The 17,264-nt window shown below is 42.2% G+C and overlaps 1 protein-coding gene across 1 annotated transcript in view; it reads right to left on the bottom strand.

Moving 5' to 3' along the window:
* Positions 1-2,146: 2,146 nt before the first annotated feature.
* Positions 2,147-17,264, bottom strand: part of LOC143927824 (IST1 homolog) — a 45,194-nt gene continuing 30,076 nt past the window's right edge. Inside the window, exons 8-10 of the mRNA XM_077452236.1 lie at positions 14,834-14,956; positions 9,454-9,502; positions 2,147-6,055 (exon numbers count right to left, since the gene is read on the bottom strand). Of these exons, the coding sequence (XP_077308362.1) occupies positions 5,862-6,055; positions 9,454-9,502; positions 14,834-14,956 (366 nt within the window). The 3' untranslated portion in view covers positions 2,147-5,861. The remainder of the gene's footprint in view (positions 6,056-9,453; positions 9,503-14,833; positions 14,957-17,264) is intronic.

The raw sequence follows: 17,264 nt of genomic DNA, 5'->3' as shown, positions 1-17,264 counted from the left end.
CAAATTGGCAAAAAAGAGTAGGCTGGAACGATTAGCTGGAACAGCTCTTTTGTGGACCTGATAGTAACAGCTAATGATGATGATGATGATGATGATGAAGAAAGACTAATCTGGCTGAGCTGTCCCTAAAATAGCAGCATACAGCGCTCTGTCCCTTTATCTAAACTGACAAAAGAAACTCAGGCTGCTGACCTAACACCTATACCAGTCCTGAAAAGAACTTTTGTGTACCAAATAGCTAGCGTTTTCTCTGTCCCTACTCCACACAGGATCCTTTCCCTACAGTGACAGAAGAAAGAATGTAAAATGGCCACCGGATCGGGTGTATTTATAGGTTAGGGGGAATGTCCAAGTGTCCATGAGCTGTCATGTCTCAATTGGTTGTCCTGTAACACATGATAAACGTGTCACGAAAGGTTAAAGTTCTTGTATACATTAAACACGTAAGTCCGCCGGGGCGAACGACGGAAAAAGGCGTTCGAACCCGCGGACGGCGAAAGTCGGAAATTCGCCGCGAAACGACCGCCGGGCGAACCGTTCGGCCATCACTAACCCTGAGAAATCAAATTAATCATATCATTAATTACCCACAAGTAGGGTGGAGTCATTTACTTTCAACATTTATTTTTATTCCTACAATTACAAGCATGGAGAATAATACAAGACAATGGGAAGCTAAGGTAAGTTACATCCTCCCGGCAAAGAGAATTCACTTACTGTACACACTTCACAAACGAATTTCAGATTGAATGACTGCTCGTTATGCAGACATTAACCGCTTCAGCTTCGATTTTACCCCCTTTCCTGACCAGAGCACTTTTTGCGATTCGGCACTGCGTCACTTTGACAATTGCACGGTCGTGCGACGTTACACCAAAACAAAATTGACATCCTTTTTTCCCCACAAATAGAGCTTTCTTTTGGTGGTATTTGATCACCTCTGCGGTTTTTTTTTTTTTGGGCTATAAACAAAAAAAGAGCGAAAATTTTGAAAAAAAACGCATTATTTTTAACTTTTTTGCTATAAAAAATATCCCCCAAAAAATATATAAAAAAACTATTTTTTTCCTCAGTTTAAGCCGAAACTTATTCTTCTACATATTTTTGGTAAAAAAAAATGCAATAAGCGTTTATTGATTGGTTTGCGCAAAAGTTATAATGTCTAGAAAATAGGGGATAGTTTTATGGCATTTTTATTATTAATTTTTTTATTAGTAATAACGGCGATCTGCGATTTTTATCGTGACTGCGACATTATGGAGGACACTTTTGACACTATTTTGGGGCCATTGTCATTTACATAGCGATCGGTGCTATAAAAATTTACTGATTACTGTGTAAATTACACTGGCAGGGAAGGGGTTAACACTAGGGGGCGATCAAGGGGTTAAGTGTGTCCTAGGGAGTGATTCTAACTGTGGGGTGGGTGGGCTTCCACTCACATGACAGCGATCACTGCTCCCAATGACAGGGAGCAGTAGATCTCTGTCATGTCACAAGCAAGAACGGGGAAATGCCTTGTTTACATAGGCACTTCCCCGTTCTGCGGGGAATTGCCTATGACACGATCGCTGGCACACCGGCGGACATCGAGTCTGTGGGTCCTGTGGGCACAGTCACACTGTACGCGGCGGCCACACATGCCAGCTAGCCCCGCCAATTAAAGGGGATGTACAGGTATGCCCATTTGCCCACCGCTGCCATTGTGCAGATGTATATCGGTGTGCGTCGGTTGGCAAGTGGTTAAGCTCCATTAACACCCGGCGTTTCTGGAACATGCGACAAACAGCACAGATAGAAGCGTGCTTTGCCACGCACTTCAGAAACACGCTGTGAAAGTGCATCACACTAAAATTGATTGTAAAGGTTCATTAAAGAAAATAAATAATAAACATGTCATACCTGATCTGTGCAAGGGTTTTGCACAGCTTGACCCCTGATCCTCCTTTTCTGGGGTCCGCCAGCGGTGCTCCTGGCTCCTGCTCATCGAGTGCCCCCCAGGGAGCGTGACTCTCTCGTGCGGTCGCGCTCCGGAGTCCTGCTGCTGCATCTATTGACCCGCCCCCCAGCTCCTGTGTCACTGGATTTGATTGACAGCAGCAGCAGATTTTGAGACTATGTACAAACATTCTGTGCTGAGATACACTGGAAGAATACAATGTTGCTTTATTTTATACAATAAATCAATGACATATGCAGTTATTGGTTGTAAAAGTTTTGACACTATGTACAGATACTGTAACAATACACGCAATATTTATATTCTCTGTTAAATAAAAAGATTACAATTTGTACATTTACTTTATCACAAACTGACAGCAAATTTTGATTTTTTTTATGGTTATTCTTTTAAATTTTATTGATTTCGACCGCTTGCCGACCATCCGCTGCAGTTTTACTGCCGTATAATGGCTCGGCTGGGCGAAACGACGTTACCTTACGTAAAGTAATGAGCCACTACAGTATATAATCAAAAACAATACATACAAACCAAAGTTTATAAAACATGTACATCACGAAAAAAAAGATATGCATTTGCTTTTATGGAACAGCCCTGGGGCAATCCTAAAATGTATTAAACAAAATTCTGAGATTAACAGTCAGAATTCTGAGTTTTAATCTCTGGATTTTTTCAATAACTTTTAAGATGGCCCCCGGGGCTCCTCCATACCCTTTAACTAGTGTAAAGGGCTATGCCTATTGTACAACAAAATGTAATGTGTTAAACAAAATTATGAGATTAAAAATCAAAATTCAAAACAAAAACAAAAAAAAAAATCTAAATTCTGACTTTTAATCTCTGAATTTTGTTCATTCAATTTTAGGATGGCCCTGGGGCTCCTCCATACCCTTTAATAACAGTACAGTTTATTAAACAAAATTCTGGGATTAAAAGTCAGAAGTCTAAATTTTAATCTCTGAATTTTGTTCAAGAAAATTTAATATGGCCCCGGGGCTCCTCCATACCCTTTAACTAGTGTAAAGGGCTATGCCTATTGTACAACAAAATGTAATGTGTTAAACAAAATTATGAGATTAAAAATCAAAATTCAAAACAAAAAAAAATCTAAATTTTGACTTTTAATCTCTGAATTTTGTTCATTAAATTTTAGGATGGCCCTGGGGCTCCTCTGTACCCTTTAACAAGGGTACAGAGCTATGTCTATTATAGAAAAAAATACAGTTTATTAAACAAAATTCTGGGATTAAAAGTCAGAATTCTAAATTTTAATCTTTGAATTTTGTTCAAGAAAATTTAAGATGGCCCCGGGACTCTTCCATACCCTTTACCTAGTGTAAAGGGCTATGCCTATTGTACAAAAAAAATGAATGCGTTAAACAAAATTCTGAGATTAAAAATCTAAATTCAAAACAGAAAAAAAAAAATCTAAATTCTGACTTTTAATCTCTGAATTTTGTTCATTCAATTTTAGGATGGCCCTGGGGCTCCTCAGTACCCTTTAACAAAGGTACAGAGCTATGCCTATTATGGAAAAAAATACAGTTTATTAAACAAAATTCTGGGATTAAAAGTCAGAAGTCTAAATTTTAATCTCTGAATTTTGTTCAAGAAAATTTAAGATGGCCCCGGGGCTCCTCCATACCCTTTAACTAGTGTAAAGGGCTATGCCTATTGTACAACAAAATGTAATGTGTTAAACAAAATTATGAGATTAAAAATCAAAATTCAAAACAAAAAAAAATCTAAATTTTGACTTTTAATCTCTGAATTTTGTTCATTCAATTTTAGGATGGCCCTGGGGCTCCTCTGTACCCTTTAACAAGGGTACAGAGCTATGTCTATTATAGAAAAAAATACAGTTTATTAAACAAAATTCTGGGATTAAAAGTCAGAATTCTAAATTTTAATCTTTGAATTTTGTTCAAGAAAATTTAAGATGGCCCCGGGACTCTTCCATACCCTTTACCTAGTGTAAAGGGCTATGCCTATTGTACAAAAAAAATGAATGCGTTAAACAAAATTCTGAGATTAAAAATCTAAATTCAAAACAGAAAAAAAAAATATCTAAATTCTGACTTTTAATCTCTGAATTTTGTTCATTAAATTTTAGGATGGCCCTGGGGCTCCTCCGTACCCTTTAACAAAGGTACAGAGCTATGCCTATTATGGAAAAAAATACAGTTTATTAAACAAAATTCTGGGATTAAAAGTCAGAATTCAAAATTTTAATCTCTGAATTTTGTTCAAGAAAATTTAAGATGGCTGCAGGGCTCCTCCATGCCCTTTAACTATTGTAAAGGGCTATGACTATTGTACAAAAAAATTTAATATGTTAAACATAATTCTTTGATTAAAAATCAAAATTCAAAGCAAAAAAAAAAATCGAAAAATACAATTTATTAAACAAAATTATGAGATTAAAAGTCAGAATTCTAAATTTTAATCTCTGAATTTTGTTCAAGCAAATTTAAGATGGCCCCAGGGCTCTTCTGTACCCTTTAACTAGTGTACAGGGCTATGCCTATTATTTAAAAAAAAATAACATTTATTAAACATAATTCTGAGATTAAAAATTAGAATTCTGAGCATTAAAGTCACAGTTCTGATTTTTAATCTCTGAATTTTGAGCAGTAAATTTAAGGATGGCCTGGGGCTCTTCCGTACCCTTTAGCTAGTGTACAGAGCTATGCCTATTATAAATGATAAGGTACTAACTATACATCTGTGCATGCTGCAGTATTCTACAGGGATAATAAATGGTTAATATTGGGCAAAAAAAAAAAAGTAACGCAGGTCCATTTTTTAACCACACAGCCCTGCTAATGTGAGCTACTCAGAAATCTATCAAAGAGAGGTTCTGCTCATTTTCTTTGAAGCTGAACTCCAGCCAAACAGCTAAATCCACAGAGGAAGTACATATATGGCAGCTGTTTTGCACGCCAAAGCATTTCTGTCCATCCAGTCCCAGGATTTACACAGCTCTGCTCTACGGTACCACCCAGGCAGAGGAGACCTGGTTTATCTCTGCTGCGGTTTCACTTTTACTTACAGCTTTCTCCACCACACCGTGAATGAACAGCGAAAAGAAGAATCAGCACACTGATAACCTCATCTATGGTGGCAAGAAGGAAGTATGTGAACCCCCTTCTAATGAGCTGGTTTTCTGCAGTGATTTACCATAAAATGTGATATGATCCTCATCCAAATCACAACAATAGACAAATACAATGTGCTTAAGCTGATAACACACAAATAACTCTAGGTTCTCCTGTCTTTATTGAACACACCCATTAAAAATTCACAGTGCTGAAGGAAAAAGAAAGTGAACCCATAGACTAGTTGCTTCAATGAAAGTCAATTGAAGTCAGTAGTTTGCAGTCCAGGAGTCGGCTGTCCCTAGTCTCTCTCTCATCACTGGCTGAGCCATTGGCTCCCGCTGTGGTCAATCACAGCCAGTGAGCCAATGAGGAGAGAGCAGGGGTGCGGAGCTGAGCCGTGGTTTTATGTGTCTTATGGACATAATATACCTTTAATGATGTGATTATGAATATGAAGCTGCAAGTATTTGTGCCTTTTATACTTGCTTGGGGTTCTGCTTTACCTAGGAAGTGACGCTTTTTTTTTTTCTGACTGTCCAAATGACTTTCTCAGATGGTATTTAAGATATAAGAAACCTGAAAATGTCCCTCTGTCACCGGGCCTTGGTTTGTTTTGACTTTTCCTGGCAATGATCCTATAATTTAATGCAGAAGAAAGAAAATGAGTGTTCATATTTCTGGTAAGGAGCACAGACGGTATACACCCTCGAGATTGATTGAATAGGAAGAGTTCCAGGCAGCAGCCTTGCAGAAAATTAAATTGTTCTTTATCATCATGAAAAGAAACAGCAGAAGATATTTTATTTCTTCTTATTTAGCTGCTCCAAACGTTTAGACAGGTCCTCAAAGTCTATATCTTCGTATGGGGACGGGTCCGTTTTGGGGGTCTGAACAGGGCTGATGGGGACAGAAGGGAGCTTGGGTAGTGATAGACCATCATAACCATCAGGAACATTGTTTGGGCTCAGTGTTGTCCTTGGTTTAGCTGTAGGCCCTACAAATTAGAATACATGACATGGTTATTACACATAGGGCTACAGGGTATCCACTTTGATCTAAAATTCTTTGATCCAACCCCTCATATATTTCAGCTTTAAGGAATATTTTAATCATTAACTGGGAACTGGAAGAACTAGACACTCAACCTAGGTTCAGACAGCTGACCCTTTGTTAGATGCCTCCTTGGAACCATCCCTGGTTACTCCTGCCCATATCTGCCTCAAAGAGCCTCCTCTGCTTGGCATGACCCAACCCAAGGATCTAGCCACTGACTCTTTGTTAGACATGGCCAGAATCACCTATGCTATGAGGAAATATAACACCTAATTAATAACAGGTAGCCATTTTGCCTGCCTCAAAGTGCCTCCTCTGATAGGGACGACCCAACCCAAAAATCTAGCCACTGACTCTGTTACGGAAAATATTTCCAACAAGTTGGAAAATTGGGTCCAACGGATATTCAGACGGAATCAGTCCGATGCATACCACACACAGTCGGATTATCCGACAACACGGTCCGATAGGACACATTCCGATGGATTCTCCGATCGTGTGTACAAGGGCTTAGATGTGACCAGAATCACCTATGCTATGAGGAATTATGACACCCAATAAACAACAGTAGCCATTTTTATTGTTATAATGCTGCCTTGGAGCCATCCATGGTTAGTCCCATCCAGGTCTTTCTCAAAGAACCTACTCTTTTTGGCATGACCCATCCAAGGATCAAGCCACTGATTCTTTGATAGATATGCCCACAATCACCTATGTAATGAGGAAATTCAACTAATAAACAACAAGTAGCCATTTTGATTGTTACAATGACTTCTTGGAACCATCCCTGGTTAGTCCCATCCAGATCTGCCTCAAAAGCTTCCTCTGTTTAAAATGACCCAACCCAAAGATCAAACCACTGACTCTTTGTTAGATATAACCAGATTCACCTCGTAATTAATGCAATAACAGTATACGAAAGCAAAAAAGCAAAGGAAAAGGAAAAATAGTACATAAAATATGTATACATTTTATTTAAACGCAAAAAAAAAGAATATAGATGTATTCAAAACAATAGTGGCTGGTGAACATAATACCATGGCAATGGAGATATGATACTCATAGGTTCAGGACAGAAGTAATGTTACCACCATGGTGGATGTCCATGGACAACACCCAACACCCATCCAGATCTGCCTCAAAGAGCCCCCTCTGTTTGGCATGACCCAACCCAAAGATCAAGCCACTGACTCTTTGTTAGATACAATCAGAATTACCTATGCTATTAGGAAATATAATACCTATTTAACAACATGTAGTCATTTTAATTGTTACAACGCGGCATTTGAATTATCCCTGGTTATTCCCATCCAGATCTGCCTCAAATTGACTCCTCTGTTTGGCAGGACCCAACCAAAGGTTCCAGCTAGTGACTCAAATATGAAAGCTACTAAACAACAGGTAGACATTTTTATTGTTACATTGCTGCCTCAGAACCATCCCTGGTTAGTCTTGTCCAGATCTGCCTCAAAAAGCCTCCTCTGTTTGCCATGACCCAAACCAAGGGTCAAGCCATTGACTCTTTGTTAGATATGACAAGAATCACTTATACTATGTGGAAATATGACGCATGTTAAACAGGTAGCTATTTTGTTAGTTACAATGCCTTCTCGGAACCATCCCTGGTTAGTCCCGTCCAGATCTGCCTCAAAGTGCCTCCTCTGTTAGGGATGACCCAACCCAATAATCTAGCCACTGACTCTTTGTTAGATGTGACCAGAATCACCTATGCTATGAGAAATTATGACACCCAATAAACAACAGTAGCCATTTTTATTGTTATAATGCTGCCTTGGGGCCATCCATGGTTAGTCCCATCCAGGTCTTTCTCAAAGAACCTACTCTTTTTGGCATGACCCATCCAAGGATCAAGCTAGATATGACCACACTCACCTATGCAATGAGGAAATACAACTAATAAACAACAAGTAGCCATTTTGATTGTTACAATTCCTTCTTAGGCCGCGTACACACGGGCGGATTGTCTGCCCAACTAAGTTCGTCAGACAATCCGACAGACAGTCCGTTCAAAATTTGCATGAACGGACTTGACCACATACGATGAGCAGACAGTCCGCTGAAAGCGAGCGCGATGACGTCTACAGCACGTACGACGGGACTAGAAAAACGACGTCCTATACACTGCAATGCAACCTTCGGCCGTGTAAATCCTTTCTGAGCATGCGCCATACTTAGTCCGTCCAACTTGCCTTCACACGAGCGGACTGTCCGCTGAAACCAAGTTTGGACGGACAAAACCAAGTTTGAACGGACTGTCTTACGGGAATTCCGTAAGACTTTGTTCGTCAGATTGTCCGCTGAAAAAGTTGGGCAGACAATCCGCCCGTGTGTACGCGGCCTTAGAACCATTCCTGGCTAGTCCAGTCCAGATCTGCCTCAAAGCGTCTCCTCTGTTTGGCATGACCCAACCCAAGGATCAAGCCTCTGACTCTTTGGTAAATACAACTAGAATCACCTATGCTATGAGAAGTTATTAAACAAGTAGTCCTGATACAGTAACAAAGAAATAATGGTAAATTATGGTAAGAAATGATGGTATTAATTCTGTCGTCTGTATGCTTCAAAATGTTATTTTACACTTGCGTTATGGGAAATTAATAAAATAAATGAATATGTTAATTATGGATGTAGCACCGAGGAGTTTAGTGAGGGAGCTCCTCACAAATTTACTTGCCAAGAGTAGTTATCTTGGTCGACTGATAGAGATCTATTGATTTCTCCCCAAGTTTGGCCTTGTTGCACTTTTCTCTTTTACCGCTAGGTGCCCGGGTACTTGGTGGTACTAGATATGAGAAGGGCAACCCAAGGTCAGATTATGGGTATATGGGGTATCTCAGCCAATGGGCAGGGGTTTTCTTGAATCCCTTGGCCTGCTGGAAGAGCCTATATATTCGAGTGAGGTCAGGTGATCTATGTTCTTTACCACCCTGACTGCCATCTGGGTGGACACGCGTCATCTGCCCAGGGTTGCTAGGCTGGAGATTGGGCCTATCCCTGCTGTATCTGGCTGCTAGGCTGTGTGAGGGCCTATCCATAAATGAGAGAGCAGCTCAGGGTTGGGGTTGCGACTTGCAGTCCAACTAGAAGTGACAGTGACAGTGACTTTCACCATCTTTGCACCCCCTATGACTGACAACCCACTACATACTGAAGGATGTCAGCGATCTTTGGCCTTGGAGGTCCTCATATGAAAGTGGTAAAAGACCTTGCTACATGAACTATACAAATAGTTATTTTTTATACACATACTGACTCTTGGCATTCTGACAACACAATACTTAGATAAGAAAAAAGATACAGAACTTGTATTGTACTTACCATTGCCCGGTGCAGGAAAAACCTGTATGTCAGGTCCAGGGGGTTTCAGCTAGGAAGAATAAATAAAACAAATTTACACAATAAAACCTCTAAATCGTAATAACTCCCCTGCCCTTCCCCGTTATTACACACAGATAATGAGGAAGCCTGGGGTAGATTTACCCATAGCAACTGATTTGTTTCTTTCAACATTCCTTCGCTTTGTATTGCCAGAACAATGACGGATAATTTAGGAAATTGGATCTCACACACGCAAGAACTTTTCTTTTTCTCCTTTTTCCCATACATTGACCCCTTTCACGTGGGTGGTCTGACCAGATCTGCCCGTCAGTATTTCAGGCAGATCAGAACAAAAGCTCCATCTTAGTCTATGGGCAGGCAGATGTAAACAGACGTGAATCTGTTTACATTTGATTACCTCCGAGTACATCTAGGTCCGAAAATGTGAAAAGAAAAGGAAGAGGTCTGCATCTTTTATTATTTTTATTTTTTTACATAAAGGTGATGGATCTGAGGTAGTTGGATGTAAACGGACGCACATCTGTTTACATCCACCTGCCCACAGACCTAACATAGGTTTGCTAAGCTCTGGGAGGTCAAAGTTTAACAAACACAAATATGACATCCATACAATTTGGTCTCCAATTCAGTATGGGTTCTGTTCTCGTATATTCTGCTGATTGGAATGAATATGGCCGGTGTAAAAGGGCACATAAAGGCAAGTGTGCAAATCAATGTACACTCACCAGACATCAATGCACACTCACCAGACATCAATGCACACTCACCAGACATCAATGCACACTCACCAGACATCAATGTACACTCGCAGGACATCAATGTACACTCGCAGGACATCAATGTACACTCGCAGGACATCAATGTACACTCACTACTACTCAATGTGTGTCAGCCAAAGAGGATGCTAGTGAGTGTCCTGAAGATAAAGTAGTTGGATCAAGTCTGTAGCTAGAGCAAGCAAAGGACTTATTTCTTCCATACAAGTGGCAGTATGGTATAGCAGAGAGTATGATACCATACGTAACCCAGTGAGGCCAAATGAGAGTTGTCCTTATTTGTAAATAGTTCCAGTTGGAGTATCCTACTATTCCCTTCTCCCATCCAAGTTCCAACAATAAATACCAAAAAAAACAAACACCCTGGACTGATCATTGAGTGACAAGCAAATGGGAGAAAGGAGGGATGTGTGAAAACCCCCAGTGACTGTCTGCAAATTCATCAGAGGGAGGCTCAGCAAGCCCTACGGGGACTAGCTTCAATAAAACATCCTTCAAGGACAGTGCTACACTCAGGGCCGTCTTTAGCGCAGGGCAAACGGGGCACCTGCCCTGGGCCCAATGTTTGTAGGGGGGCCCGCACTGCTACCCGCGAATTGAGGCCCCAATGAAGGTTTTGCAGAGGACACGGGAGGCTGTATTCCCGTGCTAGCCAGCTGAGAGGGGGCGGGGCCGGGAGCTCCACTGACACTCTGACCCCGCCCCCGTGCAACCTGTATGCTCGGAACAAAGCGGCTGTAGTTAGAGCAGTGATCGGAGTGGGAGCGTCAGTGGAGCTCCACTGACACTCCCGCTCCGATCACTGGCTCTCACTACAGCCGCTCTGTTTAGAGCATACAGGCTGCACGGGGGCGGGGTCAGAGCATCAGTGGAGCTCCCGGCCCCGCCCCCTCCCAGCTGGCTAGCGCGGGAATACAACCTCCCGTGTCCTCTGTGCACTCTGCAAAACCTTCATCGGGGCCCCAATTCACGGGTAACGGGACCCCCCTACAAAGCATCAGTGGAGCTCCCGGCTGTTATAGTGAGATCAGAGAATGGAAGCCCCGCCTACATACCTCTAAATGTATGTAGTGAGTTTGGCTGCCCAGGTATGTCCTTGCACCCATAAAATGCCTGACTGCTTAAACCCTGAGCTGTGTTATTCAACTGTCAAGCTGTGCGTTGCTGAAAGTTCTCTGACCATCACCTGTAGTATGTCCGCAGTCTCTGATTGTCTCCTGCAGTATGTCCGCAGTCTCTGATTGTCTCCTGCAGTATGTCCGCAGTCTCTGATTGTCTCCTGCAGTATGTCCGCAGTCTCTGATTGTCTCCTGCAGTATGTCCGCAGTCTCTGATTGTCTCCTGCAGTATGTCCGCAGTCTCTGATTGTCTCCTGCAGTATGTCCGCAGTCTCTGATTGTCTCCTGCAGTATGTCCGCAGTCTCTGATTGTCTCCTGCAGTAGGTCCGCAGTCTCTGATTGTCTCCTGCAGTAGGTCCGCAGTCTCTGATTGTCTCCTGCAGTATGACCACAGTCTCTGATTGTCTCCTGCAGTATGTCCGCAGTCTCTGATTGTCTCCTGCAGTATGTCCACAGTCTTTGATTGTCTCCTGCAGTATGTCCGCAGTCTCTTATTGCCTCCTGCAGTATGTCCGCAGTCTCTGATTGTCTCCTGCAGTATGTCCGCAGTCTTTGATTGTCTCCTGCAGTATGTCCGCAGTCTCTGATTGTCTCCTGCAGTATGTCCGCAGTTTCTGATTGTCTCCTGCAGTATGTCCGCAGTCTCTTATTGCCTCCTGCAGTATGTCCGCAGTCTCTGATTGTCTCCTGCAGTATGTCCGCAGTCTTTGATTGTCTCCTGCAGTATGTCCCCAGTCTCTGATTGTCTCCTGCAGTATGTCTGCAGTCTCTGAACCTCTCCTGTAGTATGTCTGCACTCTCTGACACTCTCCTGTATTATGTGTATTAATGTGCCCATTTACTTGCTCAATTATTTAGGATTGCTCCACTGCTCAGTGAGAGGTAATGATGTGCAATAACCTGTAGCAACCAATCAGCGAACCGTAGTGATCTGCTTTAATCTCTAGCAGCCAATCAGTAAGTGGTAATGATGTGCATTAACCTCTAGCAACCAATCAGCAAGCAGAAATTATGTGTTGTAACCTCTAGCAACCAGCCAGCGAGCAGTAAGGATAGGCTGTAACCTCTGGCAAACAATTGCAATCACTGCATGATCTGCTGCAGTAAACAGATTTTGCGTCTACCTGCTATTTTTTGTATGTCTCAGAATGGAGGAGGGGCCCCAAGAAAATGTTTGCCCAGGGCCCAATCAAAATTAAAGACGGCCCTGGCTACACTACCTTCAATAAAACGTCCGTCAAGGGCTACACTACCTTCAATAAAACATCCTTCAAGTGCTACACTACCTTCAATAAAATGTCCTTCAAGGGCTATACTACCTTCAATAAAATGTCCCTCAAGGACAGTGCTACACTACCTTCAATAAAAAGTCCTTCGTGGACAGTGCTACACTACCTTCAATAAAGCGTCCTTCGAGGACAGTGCTACACTACCTTCAATAAAAAGTCCTTCGTGGACAGTGCTACACTACCTTCAATAAAGCGTCCTTCGAGGACAGTGCTACACTACCTTCAATAAAGCGTCCTTCGAGGACAGTGCTACACTACCTTCAATAAAGCGTCCTTCGAGGACAGTGCTACACTACCTTCAATAAAACGTCCTTCAAGGGCTAAACTACCTTCAATAAAATGTCCGTCAAGGACAGTGCCACAGTACCTTCAATAAAATGTCCTTCAAGGACAGTGCCACACTAAGTTCAATAAAACGTCCTTCAAGGACAGTGCTACACTACCTTCAATAAAACGTCCTTCAAACTTACATTTACTGGACTCCTTTCTATCTACTTTCCAAGGTTATATGCAGAATCAACCACAAAGCCATACCCTGAGGTAGCAGCCCAGGCCCCCGATAGGGCTCACTACCACCTCCTTTCAAACTGGACACAAACTGTCATGGTTATTTAGTGATCTTCCTGTTTGCTTACCTCCCCTCATGTGTTCAGACTAAGAAGCCAGCCCCTTCCACCTGGTGGTTTTTATAAACTCTCCTCTAAGCATGGCTCCACCCCAGGCCCTATCAGGGAACCCTATATTAACCTGTGCATTGCAAGCCAGCGGTGCTGATCAACCATTGTGTGTTTGGCTTTGTGTTTCCTGCTTGCCGTGTGCTCTTCGCTTATCTCTGTTACCGACCTTGTTCTCAACGATTCCTGTCTGCTTGTGACCTTGACCTTTTGGCATGTCTCCGACCATCCCTGTCTGCCTGTGACCCTGAACCTTTGGCGTGTACTCTGTTGTTCCTGTCTGCTAATTGCCCTGACCTCTGCCTTATCCCCTTACTATTCTTGTTGTTCCAGCCTGCTGCTTCCTTCTCCTGTAGTCTACTGTGAGTGTGAGCTGTGAGACCCTAGGGGCTGCGACCTGGAGCCAGACTGCAGCGAAGTTCATTCTCGCCACTGGTGGCTCTGGCGAACACCTGCTGGCTCTTAGACTCCACGCCCTGGGGAATCTATGCTCTAGCTCCTACCGGGATCTGTGTTAGTGATCCAGTAAACCCGTGTCCTGAATCTCCCTGGGTACAATCTGCAGCAGTCAGTCCTAAGGTCCACTACCTAGCGGTGCACTTCCGACTCCTACAGAGTGAATCTGTCACCTGGTCTCAGGTGACCTGACACAAACCTTTGGAAAGGGAATTTTTCCTACGTGCCAAATCATCACCTACCTACAAACAGCAATTAATCGAGTCAGTCCAGCACAATCTCTATCTCCCCCCATCCATCGCTACCTCTCCTATCCATGCGCCAAGCCCCTTTCAGGACACCGGCGCATGGGTTCAAAGGCGGAGGGGAACAGAGGCTCTAATAGGCTTCAATATAGGGTGGACTGGGGTCACAGAGAGTGTGTTCCGAGCCCACCCAGATTTGTTAAAACAGCAAATCAATATTCGCTGTTGTAACACTGATCCTCCTCCCGGCCAATCAGGAAGAATGTTTTAACACTGGTCACCTGATTGGCTGAAAGGCCAGGCAATCCTATTAAATGCCTAGAAGGAGGAGGGAGGAGCCGCACGGCGGAAGCAGTCGTAATGCAGAGAGGACACAGGAGCAAATGCCCCCATAGGAGCCTGCAACCCACCCATAGGAGCCCACAACTCGCCCCACATAGAAGCCTGCAACCTGCCCATAGGAGCCTGCAACCCACCCATAGGAGCCTGCAACTCACCGCCCATAGGAGCCCGCAACCTGCCCATAGGGGCACTGCAACCCACCTATAGGAGCCCGAAACTCGCCGCACATAGGAGCCAGCAACCCACCGCCCCATAGGAGCCCGCAAGCCCGCAACCACACATAGGAGCCCGCAACCCGGCTGCTGCCCATAGGAGCCCACCCACCTTCAACCGATGTGGTAAATGCCGAGGTGGGGGGGTGGCGCCTAACGGCCAACCAACCGGGGGAGTTTTTGTTTTCCGCCCCCTCCCCCCCAAAAAAATAACCCCAGCCACCACTGCTCTAAAAGGGTACTTACCATGGCATAGGCTGGAGGAAGACCAGGGAGGGCTGGTGGCACATTTCCCCTTTGAGAAGGAGGAGGAGGATGCATGAATGTACACTCTTCATAGATCCCAACTTCAGCACCAGGAATTGGCTCCTGAAAAAGTTTACAACGGCAAGTCAAAAATTTGCTAACAGGTTGGTTTAAAACCAAATAAAAAAGGGTGAAGCTTACATTGGTAATGCACAACCTTGATTTTCTGTCTCAATAGATTTTTATTGAAGGTGTATGGAGTTACAGCAGCAAAGAAGCATACAACTGCGAGGACATAGAAAACTGTTTTATCGCCAGTGGATCAAGATTAGACATGTGCAATTTATTTTGTTCCAAATTAGTTTTTTAACAAATTTTGTCAAATATGTTAATTCAGAAACATCCGAATTAACGAAAACCCATTAAATTTTTCAGAATTTTTGAAAATTCAAATATTTGAATATTCGTAAATCTCCAAAATTTGTAAATTCGAAAAGCCAAAATAATAACTATTTAACTAATAATAACTAACCATTAAATTATAGGTATTGGAATTTTCTTTCAAATTTGGCTGTTAATGAGTATGAATTGATCTGAAGTTACAAATTATCCGAAAATAGCGAACGCCGCATCTAAACGAATGGAACGTAACAAATTTATAATAATAATAATAATAATAATAATAAATAATAATTATTATACATTTTTATTATTATTTATTATTATTAATTTGTTACGTTCCATTTGTTTAGATGCGGCGTTCGCTATTTTCGGATAATTTGTAACTTCGGATAAATTCATACTGTATTGCCCGAAAGATGCTGGTTGCAGGACTTTTTTTTTCCATCCTGCAAGCGCACCGCCCCAGTGTGAAACCTATCAGGCTTTCACACTGGGGAGGATTGAGAGGCGCTTTTCAGGCGCTATTTTCAGTGCTAAAATGCCTGAAAGGTCTAAGAGCATGTAATCCAGCCAGTGCGGTTTGCTATTGAGCCTCAGTGTGTCTTCAGGAGCCAGGAGACGGCTTTCAGGAGCTAAGTAGGACACCGGAAACAAACCTACTTAGTTCCATGCTGAGAGTTGCCACTCTGATTTTTAATAAAGTATTTTCTTATATACTGCACTTAGTTGGCGCCATCTGCTGTTTTCTTCCTCCAATTAATGAATGCTTTGCATACTAGCACACGTTGGAATCCTTACCTTGGGTGCCAGCATTACCCTCCATCCAATTCAAGCCTTTGCCATGTTGCATTCTCCTCCTACACTTTGGTTTATCGCCCCCTTAAAGCGAAGTTCCACTCAGAAATTGGACTTCCGCTGATCCGGTTCCTCCCCCCTCCTCCCTCCAGTGTCACATTTGGCACCTTTCAGGGGGGAGCAGATACTTGTCTAATACAGGTATTTGCTCCCGCTTCCAGCAAAAGAGCTCTGCAGGATCCGCAGCGAACAACTCCATATCCAGCCTCTCCTCTTGAAGAAATATATTTCCGAAATTCGGAAGACGGTTATATTCTTTCTATTCTATTTTTTTATTTTTTTTACATGAAATTATTTTCCATTCTAGTCTTATTTTCTACTCTATTTCTTTCTATTTTTTTTTCTATTCACAATTCAAATTTCAGAAGACGGTTATATTCTTTCTAACTTATTCTATTATATTGTTTTTTTCTATTCTATTATTTTCTGTTCTCTTATTTTCTATTCTATTCTTTTCTATTCTATTTAAATTTGATCTTATTAAAATTTGAATTTCAGGAGATGGTTATATTCTATTTTATTTTATTATATTCTATTGAATTGTATTCTATTGTTTTTCTCTATTCTGTTCTATTCTATTCTATTCTAATCTATTCAAATTTGAATCGCCATTGGAATTCATATTTATTCTATTGAAATTCCAATTTCGAAAGACGGTTATCTTCTTTCTATTCTATTATAGTCTGTTGTTTTTTTTTTTTGTTTTTTTTTTTATTCAATTTTTTCTATTCAATTTGAATAATGCCCTGTACACACGGTCGGACTTTCCGACGACAAAATACGTCGGATTTTTTCCAGATGGATTTTGGCACAAACTTGTCTTGCATACACACCATCGCACAAAGTTGTCGGAAAATCCGATCGTTCAGAACAAGGTGACGTAAAACACCTACGATGGGACTATAAAGAGGCCAGTAGCCAATAGCTTTCATCTCGTAATTTATTCTGAGCATGCGTGGCACTTTGTCCGTCGAAATTGTCTACACGCGATCGGAATATAAAAACGATCGGATTTTGTTGTCGGAAAATTTTAGACCCTGCTCTCAAACTTTGTGTGTTGGAAATTCCAACGGAAAAAGTCAGATGGAGTCCACACGCGATCGGAATTTCCAACAACACGATCCGATCGCACAAAATTCCGACCCTGTGTACAGGGCATAAAACTTTATTCTAT

This window comes from Lithobates pipiens, unplaced genomic scaffold, assembly GCF_037356315.1.
Source record: "Lithobates pipiens isolate NorthernLeopardFrog02 unplaced genomic scaffold, aLitPip1_a1.2 Scaffold_10, whole genome shotgun sequence".
In the NCBI taxonomy this organism is placed as follows: Eukaryota; Metazoa; Chordata; class Amphibia; order Anura; family Ranidae; genus Lithobates; species Lithobates pipiens.
This window is presented reverse-complemented; position numbering and strand designations above follow the sequence as displayed.